The sequence below is a fragment of the Mesitornis unicolor genome, unplaced genomic scaffold (assembly GCF_000695765.1).
Source record: "Mesitornis unicolor isolate BGI_N332 unplaced genomic scaffold, ASM69576v1 scaffold8235, whole genome shotgun sequence".
Classification (NCBI taxonomy): Eukaryota; Metazoa; Chordata; class Aves; order Mesitornithiformes; family Mesitornithidae; genus Mesitornis; species Mesitornis unicolor.
The window spans coordinates 108183-131001 of NW_010187500.1; the positions used below are offsets into that span (position 1 = coordinate 108183).

The 22819-nt window shown below is 35.9% G+C and overlaps 1 protein-coding gene across 1 annotated transcript in view; it reads right to left on the reverse strand.

Moving 5' to 3' along the window:
* Positions 1–22819, reverse strand: part of SEMA5A (sema domain, seven thrombospondin repeats (type 1 and type 1-like), transmembrane domain (TM) and short cytoplasmic domain, (semaphorin) 5A) — a 149461-nt gene that overhangs the window by 79752 nt on the left and 46890 nt on the right. Inside the window, exons 9-10 of the mRNA XM_010185467.1 lie at positions 14595–14802; positions 3140–3257 (exon numbers count right to left, since the gene is read on the reverse strand). Of these exons, the coding sequence (XP_010183769.1) occupies positions 3140–3257; positions 14595–14802 (326 nt within the window). The remainder of the gene's footprint in view (positions 1–3139; positions 3258–14594; positions 14803–22819) is intronic.

The following is a 22819-nucleotide window of genomic DNA, read 5'->3' on the forward strand; positions in this document are numbered from 1 at the left end:
TGGAGTGTTTGCTACAGCTGTAAAAATAAAGTCATTTCATGTTGCATACTTCTGTAAAAACAAAAAAACCAAATGCACAAGTTTTTTAAAAATTATTTTTACTTTCCTTGTAAAAACTCATTGATAATGTCAGACAGGCTATTTTTAAGTGATGGACTGCAAGTGGTCCCACTAGCAATTATTTTGGCAAAACAATGAACCTTCATTACTATTAAAAATAAGAAATTAAAAAAATTAAAATATTAAGAAATTCAAGGTAGATACATGTGCCATGGCACTAATTACTATCTATATTCATGCACAATTGATGTGCTTATGCCAACTGAAACAATAACTTAAAAAAACAACTTGAGATTTAAATCAAAGCAAGATAACCAAAATATCTTCAAAATTATCTTCAGAGTTCAGAAAGGAGGTAACACAAATGCTCATTTACCTCTACAACCCCCCCTCCCTGCTCTAGCATGAAATGCCAATAAATATTCAAGTATAAGAATAATTACCTAGGAAATAATTTCTCTAGTGCAACTGGTCACAATTTTAATTTTGAACCAAACTGGCCTCTCTATAAGCAGGCCTCTCTCTCTGATCTGAATTTAGAAGGAACTGGTCATGCATTAATCTGACAAATAGTCTATAGTGTTAAAAATATCAGTGCAGTCTTACTGGCAACAAAGATATTGGAACCAATTGGAACCAAAAGAAGAAGGGAAGAAGGTTTCAGATGCTCATGTTCTGCCTGCAACATTATCTTAAGTGTATATAGCAGATGTCAATGATGCACATAGCTCAGTTGCCTACAAAATGAAATTCATTACATCTTGGCTTGTATATCCTGTGAATATAGCACATAAAAATGCTATAAAACCAAATATTTGAAAGCCTCACTAAACAAAATTGTAATTGGTTGCAGTTTGTCAGACTACAGTGTTATTTTAAATGAAATTTTCTATGAAGTTATCAAATTTGTTCAATAATGTGTTACTTAGAGTTCAGGGGTTTAAGACATTAAGTGGTAAAACCATGCTTTTCAACTGAGAGAGTTAATTCTAAAATTTTCATTATATTATGCAATCCCAATCTGCTCAACTCCAAAATTCCTTGGGAGGCTTGCTCAATCTTTTCATCTCTGATACGCAGGGTAAGTCTCACAGCTGTGGATGAATTTCTGAGCAATCCTTTGGCACTTCCCTGCTTTAAGTAGATTGTCAGATCTTGCGTAACTGCCATATAATAGATACTAAATAACTGTTTTTTCAGTTAAATGGAATAGAATTGAATTCTGCTTCCTAAATCATTCCTTCCCCTACACCCTTCACCCCCTTTTGGCCTCATGTTTTGTATCTAAGAACTAAAATAAGGGCTAATGCCAGAATTCAAAGACTAAGCAGTAGGCAGACTGCTCATGAAAATATCAACCAACCAACCCATTCCAGTAATCCTTGCTAAAACAGCAACCCAACTAGGCCACCAGCAACCCCTCCACACAACCACATTTAGCCTGTGGGATTACCACAGGGAGATATGATATACTCCATGTACTTGGAAATCAATATACTGTACAGAGCATCTAGTTACTTGCCAATCAGGGAGGCAAGGACTGCACCAGTGACTGAATCCAGACTTGCTGTCAGACAATAGCTGTGTCTATATTAGCAAGTGTTACGTACATAAACTGGAAATCTGGAAAATAAAACAGTTGGTGTTGAAGTCTTGACACATACACCATACGTATTTTGTGGGCTTTACTTTGGACTCGCTCTGCCATGGATCAAATGCCTAGTAGTAGTTGGAGCATACTTTTTTTTTGTTTCATTTCATCTGAAAGTAATGTGGCTTGAGTATTTCAAGACTGCTTTGTGATGTGAAACAAGGAATGCTAGATGCGAAAAATCTGAGTATTTGCCCCAAAGCTGCTGCTGATTTGAGCTAAAATGCTAATGCAGATTAATCCACTGCAACCCCTTTTTTTTAGGCCACTATGTAAGAGCATGGATGCAAAGGACAGGACAAGATACTGTTTAAAAAATTACTATTTAATGTCAAACATGGACAGTGAGAACACAAGCTAGTTCTCAAGGACTTCAGAATCAGTGCAGTGATTTGTATCTACAAGGCTGCTGCAACACACATAGAGATCACAAGTGAAAGTTCTAAGAACTTTATACTAATTTTGCACTTCTCTAATTCACTAAACAAAGCCCAGATTAAAAGACAGGAATCAGAGCAGTGTCAGTAAGATGTTAAAAGGAGTTTTTTAACCAATGGAGAATAGAAGATGGATTTTTTATGAGCAAAAATTCATAGATGCATGTGCTCCAGTGGTGAGTGGGGACAAGGTCAAGAAGTCCTTATTAGCGATGAAAACAGAATTGAGTTGGAAAACTTCCTGTTCATGGGCAGAAGGCAAAGACAAAGTAGTATGGGTCTCCAAAGGAAAGAGCTTAGTAGCACAAGAAAGATCCATCTTAACCCTCTTTTTGAGTTCTTTAGAGTAAGGGAAAAGAATCAATATTAAAAAAACCACTATAACCACATTTAAAAGAAAGGATATAAATAAATTTTTTTGTTCATTTTTAATATATTAGATTTGCTCAAAATAATTTTTAAAGAGAAGTGTTAAGCCACAGTAAATGTTAACACTAAATTTTTAGTATTTATCACTCCTGTCATTTATGCGGCTGAGACTTAACTCACACAATTCACCCTTCCAATTTTGGTCTTTGAAAGATGTTATATAGCCTTTTATATTAGAAAAAAAAATCCTAAAAAAAAAAAGATTATACCACTAGCAATTACATTTTTTCAAAGTACAAAATGGAGAAAAATCCTGCTGAGAAAACCATGTCAATATCTCAAATTTTAGTAAACACTTGTTTTCAAAGTGGAACAAAGACATTACAGGTAAAAAAAACCAACTACCTTTTGAAAATGCTATAAATATTTTGATCACATTATGTAAGTAGTTTGATAACAAACAGAAAAGACACTAAATATCCTGTTAAAATCCCATGGGAATGCCTGGGGAAAAAAGCATTAGATACAGTTTTCTGAGCTTAAAAATCTATACCAGCTTATTTTCATGAAAATCACATGGAATATAAAGTTTTAAAAAATAAATGAGTGTATTTGGCCTTACTGGACACACAGTAATGCTTTGCTCCCATTGACTCATGCTCAGACTTTCTTCCAGAGTTGTACACTTCTTCATCACCATGTCCCAGCCACAGTAAGGGTCTTGGGATCCAATGCACGAACTGCAAATGAAAACCAATGAGAAAATGTGAACATTTATCTTTGTCTGTACTGGACAAAGTTCTCTAAATAACTATGTGGCATCTCTTCATATTTCATAGGCCTAAAACAAATAGTGAAATTGATTCTTGTTGTGGTATGACACATATGAAATGACAAAACAGGAGAAAAATGAATTTGAATGCCTGCAGAAAGCCAGGATTTCTTTTAAGTACATAGCTGAATTTCTGGCTGCATGTATGGTATGTTGTCAAGACTGATTATTCTACTTAATTACTAGAGAATTACAGCAATTCATAAAAAGCACATGTTGTCTGCTCCAAGATTTCAGGACTTAGAGCTCCTAGTCTTTTCTATCAGTCTTGGAATTATACTTATCACCTTTGTCAGAAATCAGATGACAATGTCTACTATTTGAAAAATAAGTAGAAACCCTTTGTTCTGTTTTGTTTTCTGCACTGCTATAGAATCCCTGGAAGTAAATTCAAAGGGGTGCTGGTGGCTGCCATCGCACCTCTCACATCTCACCTGCTGCCCTAGACAGTCTCTTCCAGTGGCACATGAGAAGAAAAAAAGGTTAGAGAGGAGGATGGTAGTCCAGCTTCCAACAGACTCTGAAGGACCCACTTTACAAAACCAGAAGTGATTTTCTCTATTAAATGACAGCTTTCTCTAGCTTTGTCCTCACAAATCCTGTGTTTTATTCATATTTCTATTTATCTCTGGCCTTTCTTATGTAGTTCCACTCTAACATCAGACAAAATGCAGACTTACTAATTCCCTAGTATGCTATTCTACAATAACATCACAGAGGATTCTTAGTGCTTATAAATTTCAATGAATTATTTTCTACAGTAGACTTAGCAACATGGATTGCCAGTACTATGTAGGACGATAGTTCCCATCTACAAAATGGGCACAGAGCAAAAGACATAGCCAAAACTCCCTAGGAATCCCTAATTAGGCTGCCAGTTTTAAGATAAACCTTTTGGTCTAGGGGATTCAGTGTTCAGAAGAGAGGTCCCAATGATGGTTTTTGCAGCTGTGAGTGGTTACAATTTTTGGAACTCAGCCTCCACATGTTTCCATTTAACTATCTAGAAAATGAGGAGGACAATTAATGCAGACTATGGAAAATTTTAAGTGTCTTGGCCTTCCAGTGTTTGCAAGACAAGATGTTCAGTGATCTCCTTCAGAGTACCTCTGATAAAGCATATGTTTTTTAAAAAAAAAATTAAAAGTTAAAGACTGACATAATACACAATTAGCAATTTCAGCTGTGTTATTTCTTAAAGTAGAAGTGCTCAATTTTCCAACTTCATTATTACTTTATGTTAAGTGCTAATATTTTTTTTATGCAGTTATGCTTTAGACACTTTTTATTAAAAAATGAAATCTTTTAAAAGGCAGTACTCTTTTACTTAGAACCACACTCCCTCTTTTCTGGGAGTAAACTGATCCTTCTCCCACTTTGCTTTTAAATCCCATTCCCTCTTTTGCTTTTGCTTCCACACTACTTTCCACTCAGGCAGATCAAAATGGCTGGCACCTTTCATGACAAGTCAATTAGAAGCTATAACTAGGGCTCTTTTGACCATTCTTATAACTTTCTGGTATCACAACAGATCCTAGTTTCATGGAAGAAATAAGGTAAAAAAATGCTGAGAAGTCCTTGTACTGCCGGGACAAAGATTGTTCAATAACTTTGTGGATACCGAACTTGGCCATTTCAGTAAGTGAACAGGTTTGGAGAGTACTGCAGCAAGATAAAATGAGGTAAATATTTTCAGAATTTAGTTAAGAAGGTCCACTGAGCATAAGAACACTGTTATTTTAGTAATTTAATAACTCTGCTAACCTCATGCAAAGGAAAAGAGGCTAAGTGTGAAGAACTTCCTCCAAAAATGAGAGGGATTAACAGTCTTCAATATTTTCTTTTCTTTACACTACAATACATAAAATAATACTAGAAACATGAACTATTTCAAACAAAACAATGGGAAATTTTGTCTGAGAAGTATTTCTCACATGTAAAACTCTAGGTTGTTTTTTTCCTAATGTTCTAAATGATTGTTCCAGTCATTCTTATATCCAAGTCTCATTTTGTAAAAAGTTTAAATTTTGAAATATTACTTCAGAAAGAAAAGCAATACCATGAAAGTATAGTTCAACATCATCACCCTCTTTCTGACATTTCAGTTCATCATGACAGATATATTCATGAAATTAGCCAGGACCTGGCTTAAATAGCTGCCCTGTTCTCAGGTTTTGGCAAAACAGTCACAGAATCACAGAATGGTAGGGGTTGGAAGGGACCTCCAGAGGTCATCTAGTTCAGCTCCCCTGTCAAAGCAAGTTCACCTACAGCAGGTTGCACAGGATCGTGTCCAGGTGAGTTTTGAATATGTTCAAAGAAGGAGACTCCACAACGTCTCTGGGTAGCCTCTTCCAATGCTCTGTCACCCTCAAAGTAAAGAAGTTTTTCCTCATGTTCAGATGGAACTTCCTGTGTTCCAGCTTCTGCCTTGTTGTCCCTTGTCCTGTCACTGGACACCACTGAAAAGAGTCTGGCCCCATCCTCTTGACAGCTGCCCTTTAGATATTTACAGGCATTAGTAAGATCCCCTCTCAGTCCTCCCCAGGCTAAAGACATCCAGGTCTCTCAGCCCTTCCTCATATGGGAGATGCTCCAGTCCCTTCATCATAGTAGTTCTACACTGAACTCTCTCCAGTAGCTCCTTGTCCTTCTTGAACTGGGGAGCCCAGAACTGGACACAATATTCCAGATGTGGTCTCAACTAGGGCAGTGTAGAGGGGGAGGAGAACCTCTTTCAACCTACTGACCACTCTCTTTTTAATGAACCTCAGGATGCCACTGGTCGCCTTAGCCACAAGGGCATATTGCTGGCTCATGGTTAACTTATTGTCCATCAGGACTCCCAGGTACTTCTCTGCAGATCTAATCCTTTTCTGTTCTCCTCCTTGACTCATGTCTCAGAAAGTTTTCTTATTTATTACTTTTAGATCACTTGCTTAGATGACAAATATCTCTGGAAAGTAGATGTATATTCTTTTAAATGAAAAGAATAAGAAAGGTAGTATGTGGATAAATGTTTATCTGTATTTGCTTAATTATGTCACCTTTTAAAACCAGTATCTTTTTTTTGAGGGATAATTTAATGTGTGAATAACAGCAGCTAATTATTTTGATCTGCTCTGCCTAGATTAAACAAAAAAAAACAAACCCCAAGCAACAAACAATGAAGCAAAACCAACAAACAGATAACTAAGTTTACGGATAGAAAATGAGGAAACAATAAAGCTTGTAAATATGAAAATATCAGAACTTCTATCTGAAATATTAAATTTAAAGAGACTATCATTAACTCACAATTATGTGTCCTTTCTGTCCTCCATCAATGAAAATTTTATACTGTTTTAACTCCTTTTTAAGGAATCTCTGTCACAACAGAGAGTAGAAGAGGAACAGCTTCAGCGTATCCATGAAATAACAAAAGAAATTGTACTAAATGGCTGCCACATTCATGTAAGTAACTAAAGCCAAAAATTAGATAACACTACACATCTTTATCCCTGTCTCCTCCAGAATCTCTATCTAAATTAAAGCCATTTTAGATGCCACTCTTAAAATTAGATAAATTTTAAAATTAGTATTAGGTCTTTCTCTTGACAGGGCCCTTTCAGCTAGTGACACTGGAAGTAGCAGAGCTGGATAATAAATTAGACATCTTGTCTCTGAAACTCTACATTACACTTCCATTTCACCAGCAATGAAAATGAATGTTTTGTCTGCTACTCCTGGTAGGCACCAGTTCATATCTCTAAGACTTCACTTGATTTGTCCCAGCACTGCTAAAACTGGCAATTTTGTGCAGGAAGGAAATTCTGAAATAAAAGTGAATTGGTTCATTCTAAGATTCTCGATGCCACTTACTCTGGCAAGTCAGCACTCTCTACAAAAACATTCAACAGCTTTTGGGTTCTACTGATTGTTTCTAATTTTCCTCTATGTTGTCATTTCACATTTTTTACCAAATGTAAATGATAGGTAGTTGAGTGTCTCTCCTGCAAGACATTCATTTGGCTGTGATGGTTTGGTATACCTACTGACAGTCATGCAACATTTAAACAATGTATTTTGACTGACTAGTAACAGAACCGTAAGTCACCTCACTCTAAAGCAAGCCAGCAATGGCAGGTCATCTTCCTCAGCTAATTTAGAACTATCTTCAAGCAGTCTAGCAAAACTGCTCTACTTCAGTTACATTTGAGATTATTTATTCAGACAGAAAATGAGGCAGAAATGAACACCATTCAGAGCAAAATATATATAAAAACCATACAGTTTTAGACTAAAAATAATTCTTTATGTGTGTTCCAAAGAACAAAAAAACCTCATAAGATTAAAAGCTATATCCTGATACCATTGATTTCAAAGAGATTTTAAAATCTCCTTTCAAGGGAACAATATATTCCTATATCAATATACATTGTAAGTGCTAATCAGCTATTCCCTTGAGTTGCAACATTTTATTCAGAGAAAGTGTCATAAACATAAGAGGTGTATCTTCTGATAATGTCCAATGAAACATTTTTCTGTCTTGTTTTATACACAGCATTTTGAAGAGCAGAGGATATTTGAGTGTCCTGACCCCTTCAAATCATTTATCTTGAGATAGCCATGCCTACCTAGTTCCAATCACTGTCAACTCTGATCTGGACACTTTGTATACCAGAAACTGAACAGGGGTCACCATCTTATTGCACAGAAGTCTGACTGCTCACTGGAAATTGAAACAGACAACTGTAGATAAAAGCCTGTCTTATGTTCCACGGTCTCATGTTGAGCACTATGCTACCTACTTCTGAACAAATACATGAATCTGGTACCAGACTTCTGTACACAGGTATTTATCAGTGTTTTCATTACTACTGGTTTTGTAAAGACATAGATATATGTGTGTGTGTGTGTGTGTGTGTATACACATGAAAGTGCAATGAAGAATAGGGATCTAAAGATACAGATGAATGTTGCAGAAGAACATAAACGGTAGGTATACAATTTATAAAGTCCTAGGAGCTTAAACTAAGATGCATGTCAAATATTCAAAATCCTGCTTAACCCTTGCCTGTACAATTAATAAAAATCAAATGTTTTAATAATCTCAGCCACTCTGTGTGGACTACTATTGCTTCCTCCTACTTGAATTTCTGGAAGGCATTCAAAATCCATCTAGGTACAGTTCGATCTTGCAGCATGCACTGCCAAATACTATCCTTAAGTGTACAAACTCCTCCCTTCAAAAGCAGAATCAGCAATTTATGTATAATATTTTTAGTAGAATTGTTTATAACACACAGTTCTCTGAAGGCAGATGCTTCCAAGTGCCTCTACTTAAAACAAATCTGAAAGACAACTTTCAGAGCACACTCTCTAAAAGAGAAGGTAGGCTTGACATTCATTTTAAAGAAATAATATCTGAGGTCCCCATACACGTCAATCAGCCAAGACAGAGCTTCCAGCCCTCTGATTAGGAGGTAGGAGCCTTGAAATGCTGGGACCACCAGGTGAAGCTAGAATTTTCAGAGTGCTTTTGATGGGCTGAAACTAGAGTCTGCAAATCTGTGGTTGGCAAATAGGCTCTGAAAACCTGAGCCACCTACATAGCAAGGCAACCCAAACCGAACAGATTTGGGGATTTTCCCACAAGTTGATGTGTTCCTACATCAGAACAGTAAGACCAGTGATTGGCCAGGCTGGACATGTTTGCTTCCATATGGCATTTCCGTATCTTTAGAAGACCTGCACATCTTTAGGGGATATGAAGGTTAACAGGGCACACAACTTCCATGTCCTTTCAGTCCGCTTGTAACCTAGGTTCTTTTGAACTTAAATGTTGAGGTTAACTTTGTGCTAGAATATGAGTCAATTATAAAGATAGCAGGCCCATTTAAGATGCATGCCTTGAGTCCTTAAAAGTACTAACCAGATAGCAAGTATCTCAACATTTTGAGGGTACCATTATGTCTAAATCCAGAAGTAACTGTAGATACCTCCGCTGGACTGACAATGTATTATGAGGAGCAGAGGGCTTTCAAAGGCACTTAGTCTGGGCACCTAGAACTGGAACACCAAAACTGTCCTGGAATCCTGTCCACAGTTCACACTACTGCACCAAGAATACTCTTTCTCTTTTTCATACCTTCAGGTCAATAGTAGGCCTCAAACTCAGATGTTAATTTTCTGTAAAACATTAAATAAATGAAAATGTCCTCAAAAAGATTACAGATTATTAAGAGAACTGCAAACAATTATAATAAGAAAACAACTACGGTATAACACAGTGCATTGTAAGCTGAGAAGTGCCAGCCTGACTGCATGGCAGTCCAGTATCTGATATGTTAAATTATTTTAAAACAAAAAGTCTTCAAGTTTTGCCTTTGCTTGTTTGTTCATTTGTTTTAAAACCGTTCAGTTCCTTTAACTTCTGCTTCCAGTGAATACATTTGCCAAGTATCAAATGATTAGTGAAATGACCTCTTGGAAAGTGGGTTGTTTTAAACACGTCAGGTGATTTCCAAGAAAAACTTAACAGTAACTACACAGAACTTAAAATTCTCCAAACTTTTGTTATTTTTTAAAGCAAAGAAATGAATTATATCATGCCAAATGAAAACCACATGTCTGATTTGAATTTTTATTTCTTAGCTCACTTCTTTATTTAAAATAGTATTGTACTAATAAAATCTGAATTGCAAATATGTAGTAAAGTCCATCTGGTTTTCTCACAACTTTGCAAACTAAAACCTACACTTTGTCCTCATAGGGTACTGCAATAAATACATTGGGAGCAGGCTGTAAAATTCTACCTTTTTATCAAAATTCCTTCTTGTTTGCCAAAAATGTGTGCTTACAATACAATATATACATGCATAGATTGCACACTGTAAAGAGTTTGCAACTAAATATTTCAGGTGCAGCAAAATGTAAATGCACAGTTTGTCTGTGATGCATTTTGTAGGCCAGATAGACAGAAACACTTTCTGCAATCACTTTGGGCTTCACAGAGGAAGAAAGAAATACAGGTCAACCTCAGATCTGTAGAGCTTTAATTGATTCCTCTCCCCAGTATGGAACCAGTATTGTACTTCTTTTGAGTGAGGAAGGTTTTCAACTGTGCTTTTTCCATAGTTTTGCTGACTTTACCAGTGTTCTTATAAGTTCACACCAACTGAAGATAATTTTGCAGTGTATCTAATACCTAAAAAAAGAATTCACATTTTAAAAATGTGCTTCTAATCTAGTCTTGCAGTCAGGATTATGGTTTATCCTAGTTTGGGAAATTTATGAAGATTCTGATTCCGGAATATTACACTGGAGTCACTAATTCAGATTAGGTCTCAAGTGTTTCCAGCATTCTAATGCAGCAGTGTGTTTGGCTGATTTAAACTGGAATGAGGCTTGCATATTTTGAAATAAAGAAATCCACCTGGATATCCAAAAATAACTATTCTGGAATGATTACTTCAAAACAGCAATTACAAATCCATGTGTTGGCAAGCTTTTCTGGACACATTAGCACCTAGTAATAGTTTAGACCACATTACTGGTTGTTAACTTGTATAATATTAGTATATATGAATCACTATTCTACTATGTAATGATAGCTACAGTGTTTTATTCCCAGCAGAACAGGTTTGTACTGAATGTGAGTGTACTTCTGAGCAATCAACATCTACAGCCAAGGAAAAACAAAGGAATCCAACAGTGGCTGAAATGCTTAATCCAATCATCTTGCCAGAGCTCTAAAAATGAAATAAAGCAGAACAAAATTTGCAGTAATTGTTTTCTACTCTTAAGTTAATCCAGTACGCCTCTTATTACTGTGCTGCTACAATTATATTTTACATATGTACGGATTGCATAGCTGATGGTTAACAAAGAAGACAAAATAAAAATGATGGAGTATGGAGAGAGAAAAGTCAAGGTTACAGCTGAATAGCTGTGATAACATTACTTAGCAAAACAAACTTGTGACCCAATAACATTTTAAGCATTAAAAAACAATACTCAAAAAATCCCAAAAGTTGGGGGTTTTTACACCAGAAAGTCACTATTTGTACAGCTTTTAGCAGATGGCACTGTTTATTTACTTAGACATAACATCATAGTAAGATTAGTTTTCAAGACTTTTACGTGTGTGAAACTTCTCTTCCATCAGAAACACCAATTCTTGACCCTTGCTTGGTAAGGTTTTGCAGCACATTGGACTGATACAACCTTTCATTGCCCCTACTTTTGAAAATGATGCACTGAAAATTCCAGTACAAAATGTTACACTGACATATTTGCCGCAAAGAAATCACTGCCATCCGGTGTTGCTATTGAAGGCTACAGCTGCCAAGAAAGGAAAGCTGATTGCTTCTTTGTTTCAGGTGATGGAGTCTTCACCCTCCACCCCACTACAGATCTTACTCCTTATTGCCAATGCTTAGAGACTTCAAAGTAAATAGCAAACACTGCAACTGTGGGGAGTTTAATAGCTACCTTCTTGTGATAAATATTCTATTTTATCTTGCATTATAGTTAATTAGTGGGCATACAAAAGTCAGTTGTGCTTGGCCTACTACTTCTAAAGAAGTACAGAGAGCTGGAGAATCTTTCGTGAAAATAATAGCACCAGTGAATAATGTCGACGTTTTTCTGTAAAAGTTTGATAAACATGTGTGAGTGGCAATACGCAAGTCATAACCTCCTGGCCAAATCTTAAGGATTTTCCCCAAGGAGAGCTGAACTAAGGGAACTGCTCCGTTTTTCTGGAGAACTGTTTGTAAGAATTCACATGGGCCAAACTATTTTCCTCAGCTGATTCCTGAAAACAGCAGGATTATGACAGGATGTTCAAAATTATTCAGCCATTGGAAGAAGTCCGAGGGGGTCCTCCAAGAAAACTGTCAATCCAAATAACTAAAATAGGTAACCCATAAACATCAAAAAAATCATGTCATAATGGAGAGTGTTGAGCAACCCAAACTACAGGTGTGACAGCAGGCTCTGCCCGTGGTATTGTCAGATGTCACTGCAAAAAAATTCACTGAACTACACCTAGAACACACACACACAAAACAAATTCAGTCTCCAAATGTAAACCAATATATTCAAGGGCCTTTGATAACAGTGCTCGTGGGAGCAGAGCCTTGAACTGGTAGAAGAGGACTGTCCTGAATCAGCGGGAATATCTGTCAGAGGCTATGCTGTGTCACAGTGTGCTCCATCACAAGAAAGTGCTGGAGGAACAGATTTACAAGGAAATAGAAATTAGCTAAATATGTAGAGCATATCAGGTTGATAATTAAGGAGACATAATAAACTACAAATAAAAGCAATGAACACATGCTTTAGAAGCTGGTATGTGAAGAACAAACAAGGAATAATTAAAAAATAGGCAATCTCAAGAAAATAATCTTGACATTGAGATATTAGCTTGTGGAACAGTCTGCTTAACAGAGGGACTAAAGTTATATTGTCTGAAAACCTTGTAATAAACCTAAACAAAATATTAGAAAAGATTAGATGGTGCACACACTGCCATTGACAGAAAAAGTCAAGACAGACGAGCTAGTACATTTTCAGCCTTTTGGCTTTTTTAAGACTGTTATTTATACACAAGCATGCTCTATTTCTCAAAGATTATGTGAAGTAGATACTACAGACTACACATGCCCTTGATCTGGGGAAGACACTCTCGTTATTATTGATGGAAGTTCAGAATATAGCCTTGGCACAGTTATACAGCCCTTAGTATGATAAATGTGAATAGATAAAATTAAAATAATCTAAAAAAAGAACCACAATGCCCTAAGGCATTTTCCTTAGGTAGTGTTTACTCATTACTCTATTTAACCATTGCTATAATATAGAATTAATAGTTGGCAACATATAACAAGAATGTGAGTATTAAAGCAACTGGCAATGCAACGACTTAATTTCAGGTGTTTCATTACCTAGTGAAATTTATAGTCCCAAGTAAGGTACCTATACTCTCTCCACATGTAGAGAGCAAAGTATGCTTGAAGTCCAGCATAAGTCAGGAAAAAACTAGTCAAGCCAAAAGTAAGTGATAGAGGAGTGATAAATTATGCATTTTCCAAATGATCCGAGCATCTAATGATAGATGATGAGAAGATGCCTTATTTCATCTAGATCACTGCTGTAAATCCTCTCTTTTCTCAAAAAAAGAGCTAGAATTGCTGGTGAACTCTGTAACCAGGAAGAAAGTGTGGACAGTAACCCTTTTGGTGCAATGAATATTTAATTATTCCAAGTAAAATGATATAACTACATAAGATATGATTGAAAATCCCCACAAGTAATAATTGCATCTCCTTTTAAGTAAGTCATTGCAGTGGAAGATGAGACTACATATACCTCTGGGCAGAGGAATAAATTATCAGTTCAGATGAGTCATTTAACTACTGTTCTACTCAGTAAATTTGGAACAGTACCACTTTTTTTTAAACATGCTTAAAATCAGTCAGTTAGAGCCCACTACTGAAGAAGGGAAAGGAATGCCTAGCCTGCAGCTATGTATGCGGTTTTCAATTTGAGACAGCAGTCCCACCCTGTGAGGGCAGAAGCACATTTGGGCCCTGCAGCCAAGGCTGCACTGATGTCCCTTGAGAATTGTCCTGACAGAACCACAGCTACCAGGGGCCCTGTGGGACCTCCACACAGGCGCCAGTTAAGCAGGTGCTCTGGAAGTCTCACCTCTGCATTTTGGAGTTCACATCTCATTAATAACATAATAAGGTTCCAGACGTGAAATATTTCAAGTGGAGAGCAGACTTGGTGTAAATATGGGACATCCGTGTTATTGAGCTCCCTGTGTTTACAGAGTCCCTAAGAAAACACAGGATAACAGCCCAATCTCCCTTCTTGAAATAAACACATATGCTTAAGAAAACATGTTTAATGTCTTGTACAACCAGAGTGGCATAATCATGTTATGTTCAAGAAAACAGGGAAGCACGTTATCAGATACTTGTTCTATATAAACCATTTCTTACTGTTTCATTTCACAATTCAGAATCTGTATGACACTTAAATATCAGTATAAATTCCTTGTGAGTCTCATCTAGTCCTAACAAGTTAGCACAAGAAGTCAGAGACAATTCTGTAAGTAGTGTACATGGAAAGTAACTATTCAGAGAGGTAATTTATGTGCATTCCTAGTTGCATTTTTCCTTCCCATTTTTCTTGCACCACTCTCCCCCAAGCATTTTTCACCAATCAAATCAAATTAGTTAATTCTTCATACCTGTATGTTTTGTAAAAGGGGCATCTCTTCAGAGGGACCTTAATCACATGTTCCTGAAGGCCCACAAAAAGGACACTCTGGCTGTGCAGGATCTGAAGGCTTCTGATGGGCTCTCGTTGACTTTTTGGTAGGAGTTCAATTTCCTCAAGCAGGCAGCTGCTGGAAGTCTGGTTCATTGGGGCAAGTACTTTCTTAATAGTACCATAGTCTGCAGAGGTAAGAGGAAAATGTGTTACTAAAAGTCATACTAGCAATTCTATCTGCTTGGTGTCATTCAGTGAACAAATCTTTGTCCCATGCTTTCAGTGAAGCCTCAGAATGTGAGAGTATGTTGACTGGAGTTTCCTAAATTGTTTATAGTACAGTGAAAAGAACTTGAAAACAGCTATTAAACTTTACTATGTGATGTAATAGAGTAAAAAATAAATTTATTTGTGCAGAACAAACTTTGTAGCAGTAATCACCAGAAATCAAGCTTTCAAAGTTTGGCTGTAATAAATGCACATTCACAGCAAGGGTTACTGATTTCAGTTTACCAGATGTTTAAAGCAGTTAAAAAAAAATCAATAAAGTCCATCATTGCCCCAGTCAGTTTCAAAATTCTATGTGTTAAAAATTATGGGGTTTAGAGATGTATTGCTTTCATTTAATAAAACATATGCATGAATATCTGCAAGTTTTAAATGAGTCCAGGTGAATATAATAAAAAGAGGCTGCTTTCCTTCTTCTTTATTATCTGGATTTTGACCTCTAAAGTCATTTCTTTAAGCAATTGCTCTTCATTTCTATTATTGATTTCTAAGCAATGTGAGTTAAGCATCACAAACCAGTGTCAGACAACTTACGAGATTTCTGAGTCACTCATGTAAAGTTTTTAAATAATTTAAAAACATCAAACCATTTGTTCTGAACACAAAGGACCACATTCTCACACTGATAAATATTTTAGGTAGCTGTCTGACCAAAACTGCATTACACAATCTTCTGTGTGCCAGCAATGGTAAATATTATAGATTCAACACTGCAAACACATGCTGAGATCAGCTCTTACTCATAGGTTACTGTAACATCTCTTTGTGAGTCAGTAACAATTGCAAGGCAAATATTTGGGATGCTGTCTTCTCCAGTCCAGTAAATGTTTTTTTTTGCCAACACTAACCCAGGGCTAGAGGCTTGGAGGGCAGCAGACAGCACTGAGTCCCAGGATGTGTCTGGTCCTGCATTGGTGGAAGTTGGTTTTAGCCACGGCAGCACTTGCCTGGTGGCCATGTGACTGTGGCCTCCCTACGCTGGCTTCACTCAGGCAGTGCCCAGGGGCAGGGCCTGGCAGCCCTACCTGGTCACTGCAGGACAAACAGCCCCTCTGGGGTAATGGGGCTGGGAGAGGGCAGCCTGCGGCTCCCAAACTTTGCCTGGGAAGCAGTAAGGAACAGCAAGTATACACCTTTAAGAAAACACAAAAAAGTAGACTCAAGCAGACTTCAGAATTGAAGATGAGGTGGAGAACCCCAAATGTTATTTACTGCTAAAATACTTTCTCCCGTTCTGAGGAACACTGAAGAGTAAATTTTAAGACCTCGAGAAGACCTTGAAGGGGGAGCATAACAACAAATAACAGGGGGAATTAGTAGGAGGTTTATGCATAAGATTTTAACCATATTACTAACAAAATTTAATAATTAGATAATATGGACTTCATATTATTAGGCAGTCAAAACTAATTAGATGAACCATAAATGCTTAGCTCAGTATATAAAGTGTATTCTCTTTGTCCATAACAAGATTTTGAATGTAATAGATCATATCTGCATGTTGAAACCTTCTGACTGACCACTCAATTCTTCATATAATTACTTCATTCTTCATATAATTACTTCATATAACTGTCTACATTTTTCTCCTTTCTTGGTATAAATAAGTTTGTCAGGATGTATATAAGATTTTTTTCACTGTATGTAAGACATTTTGTTAGAAAATAGTTTCATTGAATGATATTTTTAATCTTCATTAAATTAAAATGTAATTTTTTGATAGGAAAAACCCTCTCTAATTTGACTATCATTTTTTCCCCAAACAACCTAAAGTAGACTTATATTCAAACATTAATTAAAACTTTGCCAAGAGTCAGTTTTGCCTCACAATTAAGTGATAATCAGCTTAACCAAACAGCACAGCAAGCAGTTTCCACTGGTGAATGCTGGATCCAAGTATCAAGGTCAAAATATAGTCTGAGAACTGGCCAAAAAAACTAAAAATAAAAAATCAGTGGCTGTGTTAAGTATTCCCTGAATGAAAAACATCTTTTTTTTTTGAACACAGAAGTTGGAAAAATGTACTAAAAGGAAGAAAAGAAGCAGCAGTGAGATAATTTTACACACGTGAATGAGTTGGTACCACTTTATAAATCAGGTCGTACAATTCTATATCACTTGTCTAACTGGCAGCCAACAGATTCAGTATGATTCATGATACATTGCTCTTGGCTCGCCATCTTTTTCCCTTATGAAACAAAAATCAGGTACACATTCAGCACGTGCTTCTCATACAGACTAAAATTTCTTCCTTCCACTGTGCTGTCACCTCCCCAAAGACAGAAGGAAAAAAACATGACTGAAGGCCTCCTTCCCCCATGCATTCATAGGCATTTAATTTTAAGTGCAGCTTTAGACAGGAGAATATGATCAAAACCAAATGTTTTGTGTTTTTTTTCTCCACAGTACTTTTCTTTTTAATTGTAGAGGGCAGAACTACAACTTTTTCATTATCAGGTCTATGACTTGGAGAATATGGTTATAGCAGCACACTACCCTAGAACAAAATAAAACATTCTCAGTTTGAGAGGTGCAGCACTAATGTCTTACCCAGGATAGCTGTAATTGCTCTTGTTTTTTCTGCTACAGTCTCCATTAATCCCACTCCTTTAGCTTTCTTTCATCAACTCCCAAATAACCAGATTATCAGGAAGAAACACCACTCTTCCCAGCAGCAATGTGGGAAGTGCAAGTCCCACATGCACAAGTCCATAAAAAGGAATAAAATGTCTGAGATCTACCTCTGTCTCAGGTTTCCTTACAGCTTAAAATCATAGTGATTGCATCAGTACTTTCAAAAGCCAGGTGCTTTGCTCTAGTGTTTCCAATGCTACTACTTGCTCCAATGTGTGCAACGTTATGCATCTAGCCTCCAGCAAAGATTGCAGATTTCCTAAAGTACTTGTGAAAGTCCCATGCTCAAAAATGGTGTCTGTTCAGCCATTTTCACACCACAGTTGTGAAGCAAAATAAAGAGAGAAGGGAAAGAAACAAGTCTTGAATACTGCTCTCAGGCATGCAGATGAAATCTTCACCTGTCAAAATCTTTCAAGTGAATACTTACTTTAGAATCAAACTAACTGTCCACTTCTGCCAAGAAATAGCTAAGAAGAATGGTGACCACAGACTTCCTAATGATACGACTTTATTGCCGTGGACACAGGAAAAGCTCTGGTTTCATCACAAGTGTCAAGGTTGAGTCCAACAGCTTTTTAAGAATCCAAATAAATGGCATCTTCACATCCTAAGCGTAAGCAAGACATGCTGAAGTAGATCCAGACACCTGACAGCCTTGGTTTAAGGATGACCAAGTATATACAGGAGTAGTAAAAGATTGGCCAGCATGAGTAAATAATGTGCTTTGTTAACTTGTACCACAATACTTTAAGGATACCTGCAAAACCAGCAGCTGAACGTTAGAAATCTAATCATTGTGAATGAAGATGAAAGAAAAATTCAAGTTGAAATATTACTATGTAATGTGTAAGAGACTATGAAGAACTGAATGGAAAACCTGAGATGAAGTTCTAGGCAACAAGTGTGGAGGCAACAAAATCTGTAAGGAACAAAATTACAATGAGACAAAATCAAAGGATGATCTCCAAAACTGAAAAGCGAGGTTGCATAAAAAAAAAATCTCCTTGCATATACCAAGAAAAACTCAAGGAACCACAAAATCAACTACAAATTATAAACTAAGAACAGTTAATGTATATGAGGGCCTATTTTGCAACTTCCCAATAAAATACTGTTCAGAAAGCAAGATACCTTAAGTAGATGAAAGAATGTAGGCAATATGGAGGACAGTGGCAGTCAGTGCAAGATACAGAAGAAGGACGCTAAGGCTATATTCAAGTGACATTTGCAATTGAATAAAGTACCACCTATGCAAGAAATGCACTACTTTATGTATATAATAATATATGAAAACAGACTCATTGACACCCTTAAGAATCTGTCAACATAATGATCAGGGGTTTTTTTAAAGAAAAGTTTGACATTAATAGATGGATATTTGGGAGAATACAGTTTAAAGAATAGTTGAAATGTATACAAATTACATATATATTCAAGTGTAACTTGAAATAGGCTTTGGAAATTACAATCATAACTATTTTGATTTTGTCCATTACACACTGGTTTTGCATATTATTTGCTGTATACAAATTATTTCCCATGGGAAAAGAAAAGCATTCAGACTGTATTAAAACTGCTGAAATTAAAGAAAAAAAAATCTCTTAATTTTTTGTAAATGTTATCCATGTGTGTATATAAACAGTGTTTACATTCATCATATAACATTTGCATAAATTAAACCCCATAAAAAAAAGAAAAAATAGGGTATTAGGGTTGTCTTCAAGGCAGAGGTCTTTCAGAAGAATAAACTGAAATACCGAACACAAAATTGATGTACCGGACATATAACAGTACAAAATCAAAGAAAGTGCAAGGTGACTGATAAACATCCTGTCACTGTAAAGAAGTGTATCGTCATTATTTGCTTTTCTTTACTGCAGGAATTGAAAGAAAGCCCTACTGCAAACCAGAGTGCAGATAAAAATAAAAAATTATTCCAATGACAGAAAGTATTAGGTTGCATAAGGGCTTAAATGCACTCAACACAGAAAAAAAGATGCAGGAACAGCTAATGCAGCAGCTGGTTGAGCCTGCAGAGGGAAAGCCCAGGACTTACGATTTAGCAATCTGTGTAAAACCAAAAAAGATGCATATGGTACACAGACTGTGAGAGGATTTAAAACTTGCTCTTTTTTTGCCTTCCTAAAAATAACTTTTAAATTAGCTAAGTCATCAGTGGAATATGGATAATTAAAGCCTTTGCTGCAATCTTTTTTTCCATATGGGGGTGGGGTACAATTTGGGTTAAAGAAAGGGCATATTTAGAAGGTAAGATAATAAAATCATTCTCTGTAACTTAATTTATCTTTTACCTCCAGGTTTCTGAGATATGCATTTATACTTGATTTACGGGAATAGGTTTTTAATCACTCTACTGCTTAAAGGACAAGTCAAAGACTGAACTTCAACTCTTCTGCTTTAAAAATTTAAAATACATGATGAGTAAATGTAGTATCTCTACAATGAAACAGGAAAACGAAAATAATATAGTTTGATTATAAAATTCCCACCTTAATTTAGAGAGTTTTACTTTAAATATTTTTATAGTTTAAAATGCACATTCTTTACTTCTTTGGAAAACAAGTAAAACTCAAAAATTAATACTGATTCTGATGCTTTACAAAGACAAAAATTTCCATTTTTAAAATATTTTAATTTTATCTTCAGAGCTGTTTTACATAGTCTTAGTTTGTCTCTCCATTTGAAATTCAACCACTGTTTGCACAATCTGGTCAGTGTGCTAATTAATTTGTTGTTTTTCTCTATTTTTAATACATTCCTTGGTATATACATATAATATAATAAAATATGAAGTGATTCTTCTACAAGTTTCAATGAAAAATGGAGGTTAAAAATCTGAACATGTTCTGTTTTGCATGCTTGACAGAGAATAAAAAATGTGATAAGCTTATGAAGTTCAACAATGAAATACTCTGATTGCCTTGCTACTACAGCTCATTATCATGATTATAACAAGACAATGGAGGATATTAACAGAAATACAGATAAAAAGCACATTTTTTACATTAAAAGGGTCATTATATAACTGTATAACAAAGGCTTCTAACAAATACTGTAGCTGAAAACACAACAATAATTCTGCTGCATTTCTCCAAGAAATGTTGTAAATTGTTCTGCCTTGTTAATATGAAGACTTATTTTTAAACACTAAATAGGCTAAATGAAATGTTGGTTACCCTCTGTGCCATCATTTACTCACAGAAAATAAAAAAGCTTAAGCTCTCTCTTATTCAGGTATCTTATTTTTTCCTTACTCCACTGTAGGACACTGCTGGAGAAAAAAGTATGCAAGCAAACTGCAACACTCACAAATCATTGCTCGTGCACACTTAATTAAATGTCAGTAAATTTAATTACCTGAAGCAACAGTAATCTATGTGACAAACTCAGTACTATACAAGCTAGTATTAAAAACACTGAAAATCCCTAACAAAAATAAATAGTAATTGGTTTCTGTCACCTGCAGAGAATACACTCAAACCACCTAGAAGTCAGCTTGTTCTAACTGAAGTTTTTAGATTACCTAGTTGCTTTATATAGTTGCAACAATGCAAAACAACTAAAAGTCTATGTAATATACCAAGTCAGCTACATTTTTATCTGAATCATTACAGCACCATCGGTGATTATCAAGAAATTGGACTTTATAAGTAGAACAAGAGATGTTAGATTTAAAAAAAAAAAAATGCTACAGTCTGGGCCTTGAAAAAATCTTGCAGTTTCTTCATGTGAGACCTTTACACAAATAGTTATCATGTTTGGTCTCAGAGTTTTTGGCCCCAGGTGAAGTAAATATAAAAACAGGTCCTTTCTAGTTCTAGGTCTACTTCAGAAAGAAAAGCAGGGGTGGTGGTGGGGTTTGTTTGGTTGGTTGGTTGGTTGGTTGGTTTGGTTTGGGTTTTTTTATGATCTCAAGTTTTAAACCAATCATTGTCTCTCAATGCAAAATTTCAAAGGCTTTTGGATTTCAGAGGTTGTTTATATACTTCTGCTATTGCTAGAGAGTAACAAGAATCCTTGGCCACATAACAGCATAGACTTCCACAGCTTAGAAACTTATAGCTAAGTCCAGGCACAAATATAGTCATTGTTGGTCTGCTGGTACATTTAGTGGAAAAAGAAAATGAGCAGGCAAGCAAAGACTCAAAAATTTAAGGAAAAGCAACTTCCACAACTAATCAATCAAAGTTTCCTGCTTTCTTTACACAGTTCATAGAAATCCTACAATTAGACAATCAGTTTTCTGATGCCTTACCAATTAGTAAGAAAGAAGTATTAAATGGTATATTTTAGTAAAAACCACCTTTAAACTATATACAAACAGTTATACCACACAGTGGTAACAGTTTCAAAGCACAGAATAGTTGGTTAGCTATCATACTTAGGAACTAGAAAAGGTTTGGCTCTTTCATTGAAGAGTTTTGGAAGCAGCGGTAGAAAAATGTAGAAAAAACCTACATTAAAATAAACTTCCTTGGGTAAGAACCCTAGTATTACTGCAATCTGGTTTGGTTTTGTTTTTCAGTTCTTGGATGTAACAACAGCAGTTCTGAAAGACTGTCTACAAAAAGCAAGCATGCACGGTCTTTTAGATTTACCTTTGTAAGGATCAGTCTGGCTCATAGTTTAAAACTGGTTTCGGTAATGTCCAGTGCACCAAGCAAGCACGGTCTTTTAGATTTATCTTCTTTGTAGTGGGCTCTAATTCCCTCTTATTCCCTCTTTCCTATTACATTTCAAGTAAATATTGATGTGCTTCTTTACAATATTGGAAATTATTTGAATTAAAGCTGAAATGAGATACGTTGTTGATAACACCTGTCAGCAAAGGAGGTATGATTGTCTATTATAGATCTCTAGGCTTTTATGCAGGAGAGAGAACTCATTTGCCAACTATTAGGAATCTGAAACGTGCAATTTTAGTCATCATCTATTTGCATACCTTCTGAAATGTCCTAGTAGCTCTTGCAGGAGAAATTCAGTTGTACTTCTGCAACTAGAGGAGTTTCTTATGGCTGTATGTCAAAATATACTATGCATTTATTTTATCAAGTGAATATTTATGGGCTATCTTTTCTTCACAAGGATTACAACTACTGATTCAAGGAGCTTATTGAATAAAAAAGCACTCATCTAGATACTAGCTATTCCAAAAGATGGAGCTTTCCTCAAAGCAAGCTGTGTGTTTGGTAGGACAGAGAAAGAGCATACAAATTAATGACAAACACTGTCCAACAATTATGGAAGATTAAACCC